Source organism: Zootoca vivipara, chromosome 8, assembly GCF_965207765.1.
Source record: "Zootoca vivipara chromosome 8, rZooViv2.hap1.1, whole genome shotgun sequence".
NCBI lineage: Eukaryota > Metazoa > Chordata > Lepidosauria > Squamata > Lacertidae > Zootoca > Zootoca vivipara.
This window is the reverse complement of record NC_142591.1, coordinates 2,818,807-2,839,330: the sequence shown is the minus strand read 5'-3', so window position 1 is coordinate 2,839,330 and position 20,524 is coordinate 2,818,807. Positions and strand designations below refer to the sequence as shown.

At 44.3% G+C, this 20,524-nt stretch overlaps 1 protein-coding gene and 1 long non-coding RNA gene across 3 annotated transcripts in view; one reads left to right on the top strand and one right to left on the bottom strand.

Moving 5' to 3' along the window:
* Positions 1-889: 889 nt before the first annotated feature.
* Positions 890-13,610, bottom strand: LOC148684719 (uncharacterized). Its single transcript, XR_015951599.1, has 2 exons — positions 13,186-13,610; positions 890-1,192 (listed from the first exon to the last, which is right to left on the bottom strand). It is a non-coding gene; the product is annotated as an uncharacterized LOC148684719 (long non-coding RNA).
* Positions 13,611-13,777: 167 nt separating this feature from the next.
* Positions 13,778-20,524, top strand: part of SLC24A3 (solute carrier family 24 member 3) — a 141,381-nt gene continuing 134,634 nt past the window's right edge. Inside the window, exon 1 of one of the 2 annotated variants that reach the window (XM_035101990.3) lies at positions 13,778-14,182. In XM_035101990.3, coding sequence (XP_034957881.2) covers positions 14,032-14,182 — 151 coding nt within the window. In that variant the 5' untranslated portion in view covers positions 13,778-14,031. The remainder of the gene's footprint in view (positions 14,183-20,524) is intronic. The other variant, XM_088675956.1, reaches the window with a different exon arrangement.

Below are 20,524 nucleotides of genomic sequence, written 5' to 3'. Positions count from 1 at the left end.
TCCTCTTCTGCCCTTTAGCGTTGTGTGTGAAATTTGCAACCCCTTGGGATCCATTTCCATATTTGCTGTGCCAATTACTCCTATAGCAGGAAATGCCCCTTTAACAGAAAGCCTGGCCAGGTTGACTCTCCAGTGCTTTGTCAACCAACTCATGCAGGTAAGCTAATTAAATCACATGCCATGCCAAATACTAAGTCATGTGTCTGTCTATTGGGGTGTGTGTGCGTGCGCGCGCACCATGGAACTAGCAGTTGTAGATGATTTTCAGAAGAAAAATAGAGAACTGAAAACCTGACGTGTCACTAGGCCAAACAAGGCAATCTGTGGGAAATTGTTGTTGTTGTTTAGTCGTTTAGTCGTGTCCGACTCTTCGTGACCCCATGGACCAGAGCACGCCAGGCACTCCTGTCTTTAATCACCTTTAGTCATTTGCATCTTTACTTTGTGGCTAAGATGGAAGTTGAACTCAGATCTCCACAGCAGAAGTTCATGGCCAGGCACAAATTAGGAGAGGATGCCCTAAACAACTCATTTCATATGGATGATTTGAGGAATGGCAGGACCTCAAACTCTGTAACAATTGCCTCAAAAAAAAAAGCACTGCCTAGCCACCTCCACAATCCTAGGCAGCCACACCTGGAAATGTGACAAGCACTAGTGGCTCTAAAAGCTACCGGTATATAATGATGCTTTACATGACTCAAAGGATTATAAACCAGGAGGTCACAAAGTCCTTTCAATGCCAAAAAGCAGGTTCCTCTACACCAGTAACCTAGAAATTAGTCTGCACAGCCCAAGCCCTTAGCGTGGAACAGGCAGAGGCACTGCCCCAAGGAGCCTACACAGTAGTTAGCTTCTCATGACTAAAACTAATATCTGCATGTGAATGTGCTTTTTAAAAAAAGATTTTTATTGAGGTACGAGAATTTTTACATACATTATATTCTCTCCTTCCAATTTTTAATTTCCCGTACCATTTTCCCTTTCCCTTCCCACCCCTCCCCCACCCATAATCCATTGGAAGGGTTCAAACAGTTGTCCTCAGCCACGAGCACAATGTCTTTAATTTCCACTGAATGTCTTCTGGTCCAGTAGTTGTTATCCATTGAAGATAGGGGTTCCATCTGGTCCTTATCACAGTAGACTTGGCCTTCCATGTTATTTCCTGTGACGTTACTGCCACGATGTCTGACTGAATAAATTCAAACAAATAATTAGTCCAGACCTCTACTGTCCATTTTTCTCTATCTTTCCAACCTAAGGCTATTGTTGCCTTTCCTGCTAGTATCATTGCTTTGAAGGTGTGCTGGTCACCTTTCTCTATGGAATGTGCTTAGTTTATCTTTTGGTTTCTGTTTCATTGATGCTGTTAATAATGTTTTATATATTATAAATGGTGTATTGATTTGTTAATCATATAATATGACTTTTGCTTTGATTCTGATTCTTAGCTTATTTTTAGTTGTTGCTTTGTTAACAGTGTTTTATAGATTGTAGATACTATTTATACTATATTAGTGATGTATGTACATCACGTTATTGTTATGTATTGTTTGTAAGCCACTTCGGGATTCATTTAAATGAAAAGTGCTTGCATTCATTCCCAGTATCTCCTGGCCCCATTCTTGTTCTATTCCTTTTGCATCTACCCTCTTCCCCCCTCCTCCTTCCTAAATTGAAATGTAGATTAAAAGCTTATTGAGTCAGAGTCCTGTCTTTTGTTGCATTGCGTTACTCTAAAGCATCCTGTACTGATGGTGTATAACAGGATTGGGCCAAAGATATACAGGTGTCCACCAGAATTTGCAGCAGACTCCCAGATGCTTGCTGGTTGCTGGATTATTATTATTATTTAAAAGAACCTGTCCAACGTGGGTTTTGTTCCTTGTAAGGCATTTTTATACGCCTAAGCAAGGATTAGTTTATGCTTAAATTGTTAAGAGATTCTAGAAAACAACTCTTGTTTTGTAAAGTCAAAATACATTGTTGAAACACAGTGATTCTAGACCAGCTGGGACCATTCTGATCTTCAGGGATGGGCAGGAAAAGGAGAATCAAAATGAGTGAAATTTTTCTCACATTTAGTGGCTTGCAATCTTTCGCTTATTTATCGGGGGGGGGGGTACATTAAATCCATAGATGCATAATTGTTTCCAGGGCAGGACACACAATTCTATTAAAAACAATATACATAAGTATAACAGTAAGAAAAGATTGGAGAAAGAATAGGCCTTGTCCAATCCATTACTGATCCCAATTTTAACACAAGCCAGAAACCAGACTGAAGTGGATCCAGGTAACTGGTCTCATCCAAGAACAACTGGAGTTTCACTGCAATTATTTGCATATTTGTTGGTTTTTACCTTCCTGCTTTGATACATGCTCTCAGGGTGGCTTATAGCAGTTCCCCCTAAGTTTTAACAGTACTGTCTCTAAGGGGCTCCCAAACTATAAAACTGGGGCCTAAGGAGAATTTCATTGACACAACCACAGTGGTACCTCAACCTACGAATTTAATCCGTTCTGAATGGACCTTCGTAAGTTGAAAAATTCATAAGTCGAAGCCAATGGGGAAATTTTTTAAATAAAAAATCGTTAAATCGAATAAATTCTATAAAAATTCATAAGTAAAAAAAAAACCTATCTAAACCGCATCCAAAATGGCGGACAGAACTCTGTTCGTAACTCGAAACATTCGTAAGTCGAGTCATTTGTAAGTTGAGGTACCACTGTACCTGTCTCAAGGTGATTGTTTTTTTTAAAATCTTTATTAATTCATATTAAAATCCATACAAAGAAAAAAGAAATATACATTTCATTTGTACAATAATAAGTAAAACAACTTCCGAACTTTAACACATCACTTTCCTTTAAGTTTTCTCCATTACTTGCGTTACTTTCCCCTAAAACAAACACTAAATTTAGGTTCCCTCCTTATCAAATTTCCCACTAAGAACCCTTGTGGTCAGCTAGTCAAAACAGATCACCAACTCTGTTTTAATATCTTTTTTCTTAAAATATTCCTCTACATATTCCCATTTCTTTTTGGAACTTTGTTTCGATTTGTTCCTAATTGCCGCTGTCATTCTATCAAGGTTCATAAATTCAATTAATTTTAACTGCCACTCTTGAATTGGTATCTCTTCTTTTTTCCATTTCTGACCGATCAGCAGTCTTGCTGCCGCACAGGAGTAAAGAAAAATATCTATCCTATCCTCTGGGAGGTTTCCAGGTACCAGACTCAATAGGAAATATTCTGGGTTCTTTTTAAAGGTGATCCTTAACATTTTTTTCAATTCCTCGTAAACTTTCCCCCAAAATTCCTTAATCTTTGCACATCCCCACCAACAATGCATATAATTTCCCCCTTTATTTTGACATTTTCAACAATTTGTTTCTTCATTTTTATACATTTTGGACATCCTTTCTGGTGTTAGGTGCCACCTATAAACCATTTTAAACATATTTTCTTTTATTCTAGCACAGGCAGTAAACTTCATTGTAACTCTCCATAATTTATCCCATTGGGCTTTATAAATTGGCCTTCCTAGGTCCTGGGCCCATTTAACCATGACACATTTAATTTCTTCGTCCTTCAGCTCCCATTCCAAAAGAAATTTGTAGATCTTTGATAATGGTTTAATGGTGTTTCCAAGTAACAACTCCTGTAATTTAGATTTCTCTTTCCCAAAGCCAATTTTTTGATGTTCTTTAAATAAACTTTGTAATTGAATATATTGTAACCAGCTCGTACAACTTAATTTAATTTGATCATAGGATTTTAACACTAATTGTTCTCCGTCTTTTTCTATTAGGTCTTTGTACGTTAACCATCTCCCATTTTTGCTTCTGCCTCCCATTGATGTCATCTCCAAGGGGGAGGCCCACCAGGGTACTTTAGGCTCTAATAAATCCTTAAATTCCCGCCAAACTTTAATAATTGATTTTTTAATTATATGGTCTGAGAATTGTTTGAATTTCTTCGTGTCCTCCTGCAAAAGATATGTATGCCTTGATATGTCTCAAGGTGATTGATTGGGAATGTCCTTTCCTATGTTCAGCATTAGTTACCTGCAGGAGTCAGCTGCAAGTGGGGGAAGAGTCAATCAAACATGCAGCAGGAGTTAGTCCTCCAAGCACCTTGCCCACTTCCTCATGTTGCAATAACTAAAATCCATTCAATAAAATAAGCCTAAATGGTGTTCTAGATATATAAAGGTAAAGGGACCCCTGACCATTAGGTCCAGTCGTGACCGACTCTGGGGTTGCGCGCTCATCTCGCATTATTGGCCGAGGAAGCCGGCATATAGCTTCCGGGTCATGTGGCCAGCATGACAAAGCTGCTTCTGGCAAACCAGAGCAGCACATGGAAACACCGTTTACCTTCCCGCTGTAGTGGTTCCTATTTATCTACTTGCACTTGACGTGCTTTCAAACTGCTAGGTTGGCAGGAGCTGGGACCAAGCAACGGGAGCTCACCCCGTCACAGGGATTCGAACCGCCGACCTTCTGATCAGCAAGCCCTAGGCTCTGTGGTTTAACCACAGCGCCACCTGGGTCCCTTATATATCCTCTGGATATATACCTTAACTGAACTGCAGAGCTAGTGATGTCCAGGTTAACATACACAAATTTGTTCTGGCAGTGCTCAGCAAACACATCATAGGATGCTTCAGAAAGCTCCTTCACATAATCATTTAGGCCAAGTTGGCGAACACTGTGAATTACCTAGTAAAATACTACAATCCCTCCTACAGAGTAGGCTGCATAATGAGCTTTTATCCATTTTCTGCCACTTGCATTCTAGCCATGTTCCTGTCTATCTCATTTTTCTCAGCTCTCTCTGGTAAAGCAAAGTTTTAGTTAAGTAAGACCATCTGACCTTGTCTTTTTTGCACTGAGTAGTAATAGGTATTGGACGCTGGTGGCACTGTGGGTTAAACAACAGAGCCTAGGGCTTGCACATCAGAAGGTCGGGGGTTCGAATCCCCGCGACAGGGTGAGCTCCCGTTGCTCGGTCCCAGCTCCTGCCAACCTAGCAGTTCGAAAGCACATCAAAGTGCAAGAATAGGTACTGCTCCGGCGGGAAGGTAAACGGCGTTTCCATGCACTGCTCTGGTTCGCCACAAGCGGCTTAGTCATGCTGGCCACATGACTCCCTCGGCCAGTAAAGTGAGATGAGCGCCGCAACCCCAGAGTCATCCGCGACTGGACCTAATGGCCAGGGGTACCTTTACTTTTACCTAGCAATAGGTATATACCGTACCTCACATCAAACTCAGTTTGACAGCTGATGTCATAGGAAGTCCCTACTCACTGGACATTTTTGACTCTACAATGCTCATTCAGAATCGCTTCCATGACTTTACCCCAATCCCAGTTATGTTTATACTTTATAGCTGTTATGTATTCAGCATCTAACTCCCTCAACCAGTCTATGATATACTTGGGGCACTTGCCACAAATTCTGCCTGTGCCTAAGACAGAGCCTTGGCTATGAGGAAGAACCCGATTACTGATGGTACTATTGCCATGGTTTCCATGAAAGCAACACATGACCCAAATGTTTTGATCAAGGGATCCTGTGGAAGCTTTAGAAAATTATTCAGCTGAATTCATTTTCAAAAGGGTTTAAAAAAACAACCCATATTTATTGTTCTGTGATTACAGGACTCGCACTTTATTTTGATGACAGACTAAGGTAAAGGTAAAGGGTGGTTAAATCCAGTCAAACTTGACTATGGGGTGTGATGCCGAGGGAGCCTGTGTTTGTTCACAGAAAACTTTCTGGGTCATGTGGCCAGCATGACTAAACCGCTTCTGGTGCAACAGGACACCGTGGCAGAAACCAGAGCGCACGGAAACACTGTTTACCTTCCTGCCACAGAGGTACCTATTTATCTACTTGCACTGTTGTGCTTTCAAACTGCTAGGTTGGCAGGAGCTGGGACAGAGCAATGGGAGCTCAGCCCATTGTGGGGATTCAAACCACCAACTTTCCGATTGGCAAACCCAAGAGGCTCAGTGGTTTAGACCACAGCACCACCTACTCCCTCTATGACAGACTAATTCAAGTTGAGGAAAAAAGCTTTTAAATAAGACAATATTCACCTATTTCCTTTTACTGCAATCTACTGTATGCCTTCTTGAGAATTATTCAATCAAACAGTGGGATATATAACATTTCAAAATGAATTAATTGAATTATTATTATAATTGTTACCATTAATTATTATTATAATTGTTACTATTCACATGCTTAAAAAGAAGACATTATTTTCTTTTAAAAAATTGTTTTTATTGAAATATTTTCAATACATATAGAGTCTCTGTTTTCAGTTCATAGAGTCCTGTCTACAGGTCTGTTAAATTTGGTGTGAGGCACTGTTATCATAGGCCCTGTGAAAGGAGAAGGATGTGGTGAGAGAGAGGTTGGAGAAAGAAGGGGGGGTAGAAGATGACAGTATTTTCAACACATAAAATGACAAGTTATGCACAATCCAATTGAGACAGAATCGTAAAAACCAAATATAAAATAGACTAAAAACTGGAGAAGACCAAGAACAATATGTTTTATGATGCGACTGTATGCACCTCAACTCAGAAATACAAATGAATCATGGTTGTTTTAAATTGACAGGTTATTTTTCTGTGCTCTGCCCTTAGATTTGCTTGTTTCATGAAATTGTCAGGGGACAAAGAGACTGAAAAACACAGAAGCCAAGGAGGAGAAATGTAGAGAGGTCAGAACTCAAATGTACTAGTAAAAGCTGAAGAGAATGAATACATTTGAAGGTAAGTCACTGATTCTTACATAGGAAAAGTAACCAGTGGAGTGACTTTGATTTGAAACATGCAGAAACATCCCCACATGCAGAAGACAATCAGGTGAGTGGTACAATTCAAAGCAAAAAGAAGAAACTTAAGTGGAAATAGGGGAGACTGACTAAGACTGTAATCCAATACACATTTACCTGGGAGCAAGTCCCACTGAATTTACGTCTATGTTAACATGTATAGGATTACACTGTAGAGAGATTACAGTAATCCTTTCAGGACAAAATTAGGGAGGAACTAAAATATAAGCAGAATCAACAGCAAATGAATTTTTTATTTTTATTTTTTAGCAATATTTGATCATTGGAAAAAATAAGTAAGTAAAGGTGAAATCTGATATGATCAAAAATAATACCAAGCTCTCTAGCCCCAAGAAAAATAAACAAAAGCACAAAAGGAACAGGAAAGGAAGCATCCTCCTGAATGATAAAAGAATGAAATCCTCTCTTTGAAAGAAGTGCAGAGCAATTAACTAGAATTGGAAGACCTGGAGCACCTCCAGACTGTCATTATTTTTCATAGAATCAAAGAAATGCAGAGTTGGAAAGAACCCCTAGGGTCATCTAATCCAACCCCCTGCTATGCAGGAATCTCAGCTAAAGCATCCATGACAGATGGCCATCCAACCTCTGCTTAAAAACCTCCAAGGAAGGAGAGTCCACCACCTCCCAAGGGAGTCTGTTCCACTGTCAAACAGCTCTTACTGTCAGAAAGTTCTTCCTGGTGTTTAGTTGGAATCTCCTTTCTTTTAACTTGAAGCCATTGATTTGGGTCCTGCCCTCTGGAGCAGGAGAAAGCAAGCTTGCTCCATCCTCCATGTGACAGCCTTTTGGATACTTGAAGGTGGCCATCTATCTCCTCTCAGTCTCCTCTTCCCCAGACTAAACATACCCAGCTCTTTCAACTGTTCCTTGCATGACTTGGTTTCCAAGTCATTGACCATCTTGGTTGGCTTTCTCTATACACGTTCCAGGTTGTCAATATCGTTCTTAAATGGTGGTACCCAGAACTGGACACTGCACTCCAGGTGTGGTCTGAACTTGATTGTTACTTCATACTTCTGTTGTTGCAGCCTTGAATAGCATTAGAGCAGGTTGTCCCCCTCAAGCTGTACCCCTCAATCCCTTTTGCAGGCAGTTGACAAGTTAAGGTGTATTAAAGGGCTCTGCTCTGATGCTCTAGCACAATAAATGCACTTTAAAAGATAACCAGACTTTTTGCAGTTTAGAAAGTGATGGAGAAATGCACTGAAAAGTGTGGGAAGAACAAATGACTAATGGGAAAGACGTGAACAATAAAAAGGGATGAATGAATGCAGAATGAATTCTCATTGTCATATATTGAGAAAATTTGTTTTTGGGATGAATGAATGCTCAATAAATACTTTGGGAAAGCAAATCAGGTGATTGCTTTATAAATAGGTTGTCTGGAGGGAACTGCACTTGTGCAATGAGGTTTACTCCCAGGTGGTTAGTATAGGATTGCAGCCTGCTCAAAAACAGTAGAAAAGAACTGAATATTGCTGGCAGAGAGAAATGCATAAGAAGTTTGAAAGGAAAAAGATAAAGGATAAAAAGCACAAAATATGAAACTGAGCCTTGTGGAACCCTGGCAAACTGATTAAAGAACTATTAACAGAAACATGATGTATACTTAGAAATATAAGAGGAAAAAGCCAAGACAGAACCGAACTGTGAAAACCAAGTTCATACTATGAAAATGATCAGAAACAATGAAAGTGGAGGATAGATCAAGAAGATTAGTTAATGAAACAAACAGCAATATCCTATACTCAGGATCTGCCAGGTGAAGGGTTTGGCATAAGCTGCACAATACCAGTCAAACACCTGGAAGAGCACTCCAGCAGGGCTGTTCTGCCTGCAAAGATACACCAGTCCAATGGCTAAAACCAGGCAGGGTCAAGGGCAGGATGGGATTGGAACCAAGCAGCACACTTGGTTCCATACACACTTATGCCCTAACCTACATTCCTCCAAACTGCAGACATGACTCCATCAATGGTGCAGCTTTACATCAGCCCTAGATCTGGTGCAGGAAAATCCCCACCTGTAGACTTAAATGGAAGGGGGAAATGTAAATGGCCAGCCCTGCATCGATAGCTGCCCTGCCCACACCATCACAACAGAACGTAAAATATGGTGTAACTCAGCACCCAGTGCCCTCCCAAAACCTCCACGCCACAGAGGATTTATATTGGACCACGCACCATTACACTTCTTTATGGTATTGGATTATTGCCACATTATTGCCATCTGGATCTGCACAGTTGTCGTTTCACACAACAAAAGTGAAACTCCAAAGAACACATGAAAAGCTGCAGGAGTTCAGCAGGAAGCTATAGGACACACTGGCACTTGGGATGGTGCAAGTGTTGCAGCCTCCTGGTGGACTGGGCAGCGGTCAGTCCCTTCACTGGCCAGCATCTATTCAAGGGAGTCTCTCTTTGCAAACTAGTCCCAACTTGGGAGTAGAGATAAGGCAGAGAAACGTGAAGCCAGGAACACCACTGCGTCACTTCACCCTCCTGTCCTTGCAGTGTCCTGGCCAACTCATGTGGCTCTAGCAGTGCTTTAAAGCCTTAAGTGGCCTCGGTCCAGTATACCTGAAGGAGCGTCTCCACCTCCATCATTCTGCCCGGACACTGAGGTCCAGCACCGAGGGCCTCCTGGCGGTTCCCTCGTTGCGAGAAGCCAAGTTGCAGGGAACTAGGCAGAGGGCCTTCTCGGTGGTGGTGCCCGCCCTGTGGAACGCCCTCCCACCAGATGTCAAAGAGGACAACAACTACCAGACTTTTAGAAGACATCTTAAGGCAGCCCTGTTCAGGGAGGCTTTTAATGTTTAATAGATTACTGTGTTTTATTTTTCTGTTGGAAGCCGCCCAAAAAGAAATTAATATGAAGGTGGGTTGGGGTACCTATAGAGATTAAGTAAGTAGCACTCGAAGTGGGTGGAAACTTAAAAAGCAAGAAAAATACAATGATGGGTGACCAGTTGGTTCCAATATCATCAGATACATGAGCTATATAAAAAAGATGTGTTGATTGGTTTTTAATGAACAAAGGTTGAATTTTGAAAGGAGATTGTTGGAGGGTAAAGAGAAATTAATTTTGAAAATGTATGAATTGTTATTAGAATGGGAAACAAAAGATGAACTGGTAAAGTCAGTGATGACACACTGGGCTAAAGATTTAGGATATAATATTATGACTGCATGGGAGAAACTATGGAGAGTGGATTTGAAATTCACCATGTGCTACCCTTTGGAAGAAAATTATATGAAAATGATGTATAGGTAGTATTTAACACCATATAAACTGGCTAAAATGTATAAAACAGCATCAAGTACTTGTTGGAAGTATAAGTGGCCTGGGGGTCATTCTATCATATATGATGGACTTGTGGCAGGGTTAAAGGTTTTTGGGACATGATATACAATGAATTGAAAATTGACCATTCCCAAAAAACTGAAGCCTTTTCGTTGGGGATAATAGATACGGTAAATCCCAAAAAGCTGCAAACCATTTTATGTATGCAACAACTGCAGCTAGAATTAATATGCACAAAAATGGAAAGATGAAGTCAAAGAGACTCCCCAACTAAGGAAGAATGGCTTATAAAACTGATGGACTATGCAGAAATGGTAAAACCGACTGCTGAAATAAGAGGACAAAACGATATTTTCAAAAAAGAATGGAGGCCATTGATGGACTACCTATTGAATTATCGTTCTTATATGAAATCATGTGCAGGATTTGAGTTGAGAATGGATTTTGGGGGCTTAGAAAATAAATGTACTGTACTGTAGATGTGTTTTAATGCTGCTATTAAGGGGGAATTTAAAAAAAATCAAGGGAGGAGGGACGGGAAGTCAAGAAGATGTGTAACAAAAAAACAATATATATGAGTGGAGTTGTGTAATAATTTGGAAAAATTAATAAAAACCATTCTAAAAAAAGAGATAACAGATTTTGCCGCATTTATTGATTTTTTCCCCTGGCTGCATGTGTGTTTCCCCTCTCTCAGGCCTTCTCCCCTAACCACCACCCACCTACGTCATTTGAGGACATGATTGCTCTTCAGTTTTGAATGGCAGTGTTGGTGTGTATCAGATCTTTCCTAACGTGGCTATTTACAACAACTCCTTAGATGATTATTTTGTACCACTGACAGTGGGTTCTGAATATAATCTCTTGGATTTTTAATATTTAAATAGCAAGAGGGCTATAAAAAGCTTCTATGAATATAAATGTTATGCTGAATATTTTAAAGACAGGCTTTAACCATCTGTTGGCAAGCACTGCTTACTATGGTGTCTTTTTAAATTGTGGCGGATCCCTGAGGAAGAAATGCTGCTTGAAACACATTGGGGGAATGTATTATATTCAGAACAACTGATTATATTCAGAACAACTTTGATTTACTGCCTTCTCAGTGCGTTTCTGAGCACAATTCAAAGTGTTGGTGTTGACCTTTAAAGCCCTAAACGGCCTCGGCCCAGTATACCTGAAGGAGTGTCTTCACTCCCATGAGGTCCTCCTCCGAAGGTCTTCTGGCTGTTCCCTCACTGCGAGAAGTGAGGTTACAGGGAACCAGGCAGAGGGCCTTCTCGGTAGTGGCGCCTGCCCTGTGGAACACCTTCTCATCAGATGTCAAGGAAATAAACAACTACCTGACTTTTAAAAGATATCTGAAGGCAGCCCTGTTTAGGGAGGTTTTTAAATGTTTGATGCTTTATTATGTTTGATGTATTCTATAAGCTGCCCAGAGTGGCTAGGGAAAACCAGCCAGATGGGTGGGGAATCATCATCACCACCACCCTCCACTCAAGTTGCTGATGTAAATAAATCCATATTGATAATTTTTGATGTTTTCTTCATCTCAAAATCCAGTTTCAAGGTTTCAGTATTCCATCTTTGTGTCTGAGGCTTTCTTTGCCCTCCCCTTATACACCCAATTTTCCCAAGAGGAAAACCCAGGCCCTCCCTTTGGAGATAGGCTGGTCCGAGCAGCTGTAGGATCCCATGGAGGATGCTAAGGAGCAACTGTCAGCTCTGTGACAGTTGACATCCCACATCCCCTTTGCCATTGCAAGGCAACCCAGCCATAAGCACTTAGATCCCCTGCCTGTTTCACAGGTAATGTTAGGGCAGTGATGGCGAACCTATGACACGCGTGTCAGACGTGACACGCAGAGCCCTCACTGCTGGCACACGACCCATCGACCCATTCGCGCTGTTGTTGTCCCCCCCCCCATTTGTTCTTCCGCTCCGTCTCACGCTACAGCTTCTCTCCGCTGTTAAAACCTGGATCCTTTTGTTGTTGCTGTTGTTGCTGGTAGCCAGAGATTGGCTTTTTAATCCTTTCTGTGCTGGATTTTTTGGCACTTTGGCAGACTATGTTGGTGCTGCATGTTAGTTCCAGTGAAGGTATTATTCATCATTTATTTCTGTTCTCTTCCCCCCCCAAAAGCGCAGCAGCTTTGGGGCATCCCCCCAAAAAAACCAAAGCAACTTTTGCACCCCCCCCAAAAAAACCTCCAAAACTTTGGTCAGCAGCTCCCCCCAAAAAAGCTCAACAACTCTGGGCACTTTGTGATAAATAAGGGGTTTTTGGTTTGGTTAAATAATTAGTTTTGGTTTATTAAATACAGTTATATATTACAATTATACATTTTTGTTATTTAAACTATAAATATCGTGAAATTATGGTTTTTTTTCTCAAAGTGACACACCACCCGAGTTATGCTCGGTTTTTTGGCGAATTTTGACACACCAAGCTCAAAAGGTTGCCCATCACTGTGTTAGGGGCTGCCCAGGTCCTGGGTCTTTTGCTCTTGACCCTTCCTGCTCTGTTTTAAAAGATCTCCAAAAATATTTTTATATCTTGATTTTATTCTGTGAGCCGCCCTGAGACCCCCAGGGTATAGGGCGGTATATAAATTCTAATTCTAATAATAATATTTATACATATTTATAAATACTGCCTGGGTGCAGTGCTAGTGAGACCCCCACCCTCCAGCCACTTACCACCTCAATTTCCCAGATGTTCTTATGTTGATGCAAATTGTATGCAAATCTGTGCCTTGAGCATGTGCTCATCATTTACATCCCCACCGACACCCCCTGCTGTTTCATTTAATATTCCTCAAAGAACAGACACATCTCTTGGATCTGCTTGTGCCAGTTGTAGGAGCCCTGAGCTGGAGTGAAGGAAACCTTCCTTTGTAAAAAAAAAATCGCTCCCTCTCGGGTTTTTCCCCCCAATGGCCAATGCAGAATTCATAAAATGAAATGTTTTAAGGGCTCAGCTTTGCCACCTTTACCACACCTGTTTAGCGGGGAGGGGGTCATCAGGGCTTTCTCCGGACTGATTCACACGTGCAGCTGATGGCAGCAACATCAAGCGGAGCGTGAACGAGCCAACTCTGATCTAACACCACGGACAGAATTCTTAGATCTCCGCTGCTCACTTCTCCTTTCCCGAACGGAACACTGGTCCGCTGAGCGTTCACACGTTCAGCCGCCCGCCGCCGCCACCAAATGGCGAGCAACCAAGGCGTGTAGCAGGGGTTGCCGAGGGGAAAGCGGCACACAGGGACGTCTCCTGTCTCAGTCCGAAATCCAGCTGTGGCCGGGGCTGAGCTTCGGTACCAAGAAAGCTCTGCCAGGGCGCGCGGAGGATAGATTTTGACTGCAGGGACTTGGGGGTCCCCCAAAGCTCTGCCAGGTGCTGCTCCATCCTTCCAGGGAGTGAAGGAGACCATTTGCCAACCTCTCCGCGAGAAGCTGCAGCGGAGGCCGCCCTTGCAAGACGCCCCCTCCCCGGTCTGGCGGAGGAGGCGGAGCCGACGGCCGAGCGCCCCCCCCTCCCCCGACCCCCGGCTCTCGGCTGGGGTTGCCGGGCTGGCCGAGCGCTCGCCACTGCCGCCGCCGAGGAGCCCTGCCCTGCCCATGGCGCAGCGCCTCGCCCCCGCCGCGCCGCCTCGCGCTCTCCCGGCAGCGGCGCTGGGAGGCGGCGCAGAGTGAGCGGCGAGCGGAGGAGACGCGGCCGGGCGAGGCGAGGCGAGGCTGCACTGCTCGTCGCTCGCTCGCTCGCGCCAGCCAGCCAGCCAGCCAGGCAGCCAGGGGCGCTTGTGGGCTCGCGCTCCTCGCCGGCGCTCCGGGTCGGGCCGAGATGCTGCTGCCGAGCAAGAGCCCCGCTCGCCGGCGGAGGAAGGAGCGTCTGGCGGGCCAGCTGGGGCTCGTGGCCTCGCTGCTGTTGCTGCTGCTGCTGTTGGCGGGCGCCCTGGCAGGCCAGCGGGCGGCGCGCCCGGACGTCGCGGCCGGTGAGTGGGCGCTCGGGGCTCGGCGGGGCCGGGGAGAGTCGGGCCGGGGAGCGCGGCGAGCGGCCAAGAGCGGGGTCTTCGCCCGCCGGGGACCGGCGCGCGCGGTGATGGCGAGTCCTCCCAGCCAGAGGCTCCCCCTCGAGAAACGCCCCCGATCTCGCCTGGCCTTTCGCACGACGCGCTCCTTTGGGGAGCCCTTCGCTTGCCCTCCCTGGGCTCGGGGCTTCAGCTCGGATTTGTCCTTCCGCCGGAGAGAGAGCGGAGGTCCCCTTCCGGCTGCGCCTTAAGTTTCCCTGCGCCTCCATTCCCAGAGTGCTCGGAGCGGAGTCGTTTGCCACTCGGCAGAAAGGGGGGCTTCTGCCTCTGCCAGCCATGAAGGGGGGCTGTGGAGGGACAGCATTCTCTGTGGGGCTGGACAAGCTAGAGGGAAACACGACCCCCACACCCCGCCGTCCAAGAGGCAAGGTGGCAATCTCGGGGGGACAGATTTGGGGCGGATCGGACTCATGTAGGGCAAACGCCTCCCCTCCCCAGAAGTTTTTCCTGCGGAAGCCCCATTGCAATGGGTGCCAGTAGTGCAACAGCCCCCATTCTTTGCCCTCGTGGCCTGTGTCCCATGTGGATGAAACTCGGTGGGAGGGGAGTGTCCATTGGGGTTTCCACCTCCTAAACTGAAATACCTTGAGCAAGTCTACCTGTCTTCTCACGAGCTAATTGCGAAAAGTAGTGTACAGAAAAGGCAGAATTTGGCTGGGATCACAGTAGTTTCAGTGGCCTTATTAAGCACACCTAAGGCTGTGTGTGTGTGGGACGTGGGTGGCGCTGTGGGTTATGTCGATCAGAAGGTTGGTGGTTCGAATCCCCAGGACGGGGTGAGCTCCCGTTGTTCGGTCCCCCAACCTAGCAGTTCGAAAGCACATCAAAGTGCAAGTAGATAAATAGGTACCGCTCCAGTGGGAAAGTAAATGGTATTTCTGTGCGCTGCTCTGGTTCGCCAGAAGTGGCTTTGTCATGCTGGCCACATGACCTGGAAGCTGTACGCCGGCTCCCTCGGCCAGGAAAGCGAGATGAGCGCCAAAACCCCAGAGTCGTCTGCGACTGGACCTAATGGTCCGGGGTCCCTTTACCTTTAAGGCTGTATTGGACTGTGGCCAGCCTGCGTATACCCCCCATTCAAACAAGGGCCCAGGCATGTTTTTAAGGGGGCTACAAATATATACGGGGAAGCAAATCTGCCTTGTACCGAGTCAGCCAAACAATCCTTCTAGCTGAGCATTGTTTGCACTGACTGAGGTGGCTTTCCAGGCAAGGATCTTTCCCATTCCTACCTGGGGGCACCTTGTGCTTGCCAGTCTAACAGAGTTTAAAGGTGGGCAAATTAAAAGGGCCTCCAATGCCGATCTTAAAGCGCAAACAATTTCATGTGTGCCCTGGTGGATACTTTGGGGCACCTGGCCCCAAACGATTCAAGGCCTTAAAACTAGCACTTTGAACTGGGGCCAGAAATGCACTGGTGAGAAGGGCAGGTGGCATAGAATAAGCCTAATATGTTCTAATCACCTGGTCCCAACAAGCACACGAAGGGATGCATTTGCACCAGCTGAGATTTCTGATTCGTCTTTAAAGTTGGCCTGTTGTAAAGTGCATTAGCCTGGATGCGTGGCTACAGCTGTGTCCACTCTGCAGGCTAAGATGGCAAAAGTTACTCCTGAATGCTGCCTGCACAGGTCTTGAATCCAGAAGTACCTCCCCCCCCCCTGCAAACTGCAAATGTGGTCCTTCAAATGGAGTGCATTCCCCTCCGGAGCCAGTGACACCTCTTCATCCAGATCAGCCAGTTTCCCTATCCGTAGCACCTCTGCCTAGATTAGGCTTCAGCATATTCACCCTCATCCATCCAGACACCTGTCTGTTCAAGAGTGAGTGCCACTGCTTCCCTGCAAAAGGTGGAAGAGAGTCTACCCCACAATCTGCAGTTAATGGAAGCAAACTTTTCTCCTCTATAACTGACAACCTGTCAGTTTCAGGGGGCCACTTTTCAGAGCTGGTCTCCATTGGTGAATGTGGCTTACAGTTTTGTGTTGCGGCAGCAGCTGGACATTTTTCTGGAGTTGCAAATGTTACTGTTTAGCTACAGTTGCATAACTCTAGTGGAAAGGCTATTCGTTAGATTTCTTTGGTAATCTCCTCTGTTGGATTTTGTGAAGGGAAAGGCGTTTTGCAATGTACCACCTCCCTTTGTACAAAGGAAAATCCCTCTGGGTTCAGCTATTGTCTATTTCTTCAATACAATGAGAGTCACTGACTCAGTGCACAGCTCTGGGTTTTTGTAGGAAGATAATGAAATGTTTGGCTTTGGGAAAGTGAACTGACTGACGGTTTAATACCTTCATGTTGCAGTAGGAAACTATCAAGCAATGCTGGGCATATGTTAAGAGGATTTTTTTAAAAAGAAGATATACAATCACTTTGATGGCTGAGGGACCCATGTCTAATTTCAGACACCTTTTGATTCTTCTTTCCAGTCACAACCACAAAATGTATTGAACATGAACATGCTATCTGCCAAATTCTGGCATGCAACCCATACTTGCATTGAAAATTAGGATGTGTAAGGCTAATCTAGTAAAGGTAAAGGGACCCCTGACCATTAGGTCCAGTCGTGACCGACTCTGGGATTGCGCACTCATCTCACATTATTGTCCGAGGGAGCCGGCGTATAGCTTCCAGGTCATGTGGCCAGCATGACAAAGCCGCTTCTGGCGAACCAGAGCAGCACATGGAAATACTGTTTACCTTCCCGCTGTAGCGGTTCCTATTTATCTACTTGCATTTTGACGTGCTTTCGAACTGCTAGGTTGGCAGGAGCTGGGACCAAGCAACGGGAGCTCACCCCGTCGCAGGGATTCAAACCGCCGACCTTCTGATCAGCAAGCCCTAGGCTCAGTGGTTTAACCACAGCGCCGCCTACAACTGCACAAATAATAGCTGCAGTGATACAATAGAGTACTGTATACATTCATTATTGATTTATAAAAGGGTTATTTGTACAAAGAAGGTTCATATATCCCTGTGCATGCAAGAAACATGCGGGGGGGGGGCATGTGAGCCCCTCCTTCTGATGCTGACATGCCTAGTGGCCACATACCCATACAGCCCCTTCTCATATTCATCAGCTCGGCAGATGTGGGGTTATGGCTGCCATGTGTGGTGGAGGTAGGGCTAGCCCACAGAGCCCCAACCCCTTTTGTTTGTTCCTTGAATGTAGCAGGTAGAGTACATGTGCCATCTGAAAACCCATGAAATTACCAGGAAATGAAGTTTGCATTCTGCAAGCACAGATGATGTTTCTATCTACAACCACCCACCCATCCCGCTTCCCCCAAATTCAAGCCTGCAGCAGCTACATAGATTTGCAGAGTTGAAAAGGATCCTGGGATCCTGAAGTCATCTAGGCCAACTCCCTGCAATGCAGGAATCTCAAGTAAAGTATCCATGACAGATGGCCATCCAACCTCTGCTTAAAAACCTCCCAAGGAAGGAGAGTCCACCACCTTCTGAAGGAGTCCTTTCCACTGCCTACCCAGTGCTAGAAACTGGGATAGAAAAGCTACCGGTAGGAGCCAAATCACTTCTGGAACCTGGTTGTGGGCGCCAAAACAGAATTTCTGGTCGCCACTGGGGGGATGTCAGCAACACTTTTTATTTATTATTTTGATAAGCATGAATTAATATGCAATTCACAGAAGTGACACAGTGGTAATATCATACTTATTTAATTTAGTGTTTACAATAAAAATATTGGTGCTATACTTCAGTTTTCAAAAGTTACAAAAGTTAACACTTTACTATTGTTAAACTCTTTGACGTATTATCTATCCTTAACATATACTTTGAAGCTTCAAAGCAGATACATTTCAGTAATCCTTAAGTGTCAGCCAGGCTCAAAAAATGCCACCCAGACTTTTGGAGGTGCTCGCAAATGGAGAATCTTTAGGTGCAAAATGCACCTGGCGCTCTGCTAATTTTGAACCCTTGCCTACCTGTTCTTATTATATTTGAAGGTGGCCATCCTATCACTTCTCAGTCTCCTATCCTCCAGGCCAAACATAACCAACTCCCTTAACTTTTCCTCATAAGGCTTGGTATCCAGACCCTTGGTCACTTTGGTCACCGTCCTCTTTTATTCTCAGTCTGGAACAACCAGTTGCATGTTGTAAGACAACAAGAGGACCACCATATGGTAAATGGCCACATAGAATGTAATAGGTTCAAAATAAGGAATTGATGTACTTTGCAGGATTGTTCTGAAGATTTGCAAGGTAAAAACCTGAAAGGATAGTTGAGAATTGATGTGATATCTTTATACTTATTCTGAAGTATATAGTTCGGAATAATACTTAGAATGAAGTTTATGTAATTTTTTAAAGACACTAACTATAATGCCATTGAGACTTACACCAAAGAACATGCACATTTGCAGATTTTATTTGGCCCGTTCTATCCCAAATCAAACTCGACTAAATAAAGTAAACATGAGCTTCAGTCTTTGAAACCTCCATAGCTATTGATTATAACAGCTCCAGCTTTATGCCATTGAAATGAGTCTTCCCTAATGGGTGTCTCAGTTACTATGTTATGTGTGATAGGTTCAGATGAACTCCAGATCTCAAGATGAAGCAGGAGGCCTTAGAGATATCTTGAGTTTGTCAGAGGTGAAGCAACATCTCTACAATCTTGGTGTGAGACAAAGAAGGGACCCAAAAGAGCTTAGTGACACTTCGGAGATCCAGGCATCAAAATAATGCTACAGAGAAGCATCTGCTGAAAGTGATTTACATTTAAGCTTTACCCTAATGCCATAACGGGATGCAGGTGGCGCTGTGGGTTTAACCACAGAGCCTAGGGCTTGCTGATCAGAAGGTCAGCAGTTCGAATCCCTGTGACGGGGTGAGCTCCCGTTGCTCGGTCCCAGCTCTTGCCAACCTAGCAGTTCAAAAGCATGTCAAAGTGCAAGTAGATAAATAGGCACCACTCTGGCGGGAAGGTAAACGGCATTTCCATGTGCTGCTCTGTTTCGCCAGAAGCGGCTTTGTCATGCTGGCCACATGACCCGGAAGCTGTACGCCGGCTCCCTCTGCCAGTAAAGTGAGATGAGCGCCGCAACCCCAGAGTCAGTCATGACGGGACCTAATGGTCAGGGGTCCCTTTACCTTTACCTTAATGCCATAACACCAGGGTGCTATGATAGTGGAAAGGAGAGCAAACACCAAAGTGGAGATAGGACATGAAGGAAAATATCTGTTGTAGCTCACAGGTGTGTCTTGTAATGGGAGGGAATGATTTTGCCATTGCTCTCCAATCTCAGTGTTTCACGGGGGATGGAGCAGATTTGTGAGAATGAAACTTACATCTCTAAGCTGGAAGATGCCAGGTTGGGGAGACGGTGAGAGAGCCCCTTTGTGATTGACAGGACTGGCTTGTGATCAGTGGGAATTATTTTTTACCTGGAAAATGAACCCCTTCTAGTTTTTCTCACCTCAAAATCAACTTTAAAGGTGCCTAACACAAAAGCCCCTTGTTTTTTGTTTTTTGGCAGCGTGGCATGATTCTTACCTAAAGATACAACTGTGAGGTTTATTGACCAATTGCCCACAAAGCTCATGGGGAGATCAAGCAATTTCTTTTGCTTTTTTAAAAATAATATTTTTATTAACTTTTCAAAATTTACATTTCAAATGAGACATCTTTTATTATACCATGCGTTCATTGGCTTTCCTCCCTCCCTGTCCAAGGTTCATTTGACTTATCCACCATTCTTGCATATTTTAATATATCCATCTAATTTAGTTTCCCTATCTTAAAAAAAGTTAAAGGACCTCTGACAGTTAAATCCAGTCACAAATGACTCTGGGGTTGCGGCGCTCATCTCACTTTAATGGCCGAGGGAGCTGGCATACAGTTTCCGGGTCATGTGGCCAGCGTGACGAAGCTGCTTCTGGCGAACCAGAGCAGCGGATGGAAATGCTGTTTACCTTCCCGCCAGAGGTAGGTACTTTGACGTGCTTTTGAACTGCTAGGTTGGCAGGAACTGGGACCGAGCAATAGAAGCTCACCCCGTCGCAGGGATTCGAATCACCAACCTTCTGATCGGCAAGCCCAAGAGGCCCAGTGGTTTAGTCTTACATCAGTTCAAAATATACTGTTGAATTACTTTAATACTGCCAGCATTTTTAACTGTGCACAATTTTTTTCAATATACTAGACAACAAATTTCTATTCTTCTTTAAATATCTGTTCTTCTTTTTCTGTTATTCTACGTGTTAGACCTGCTAATTCTGC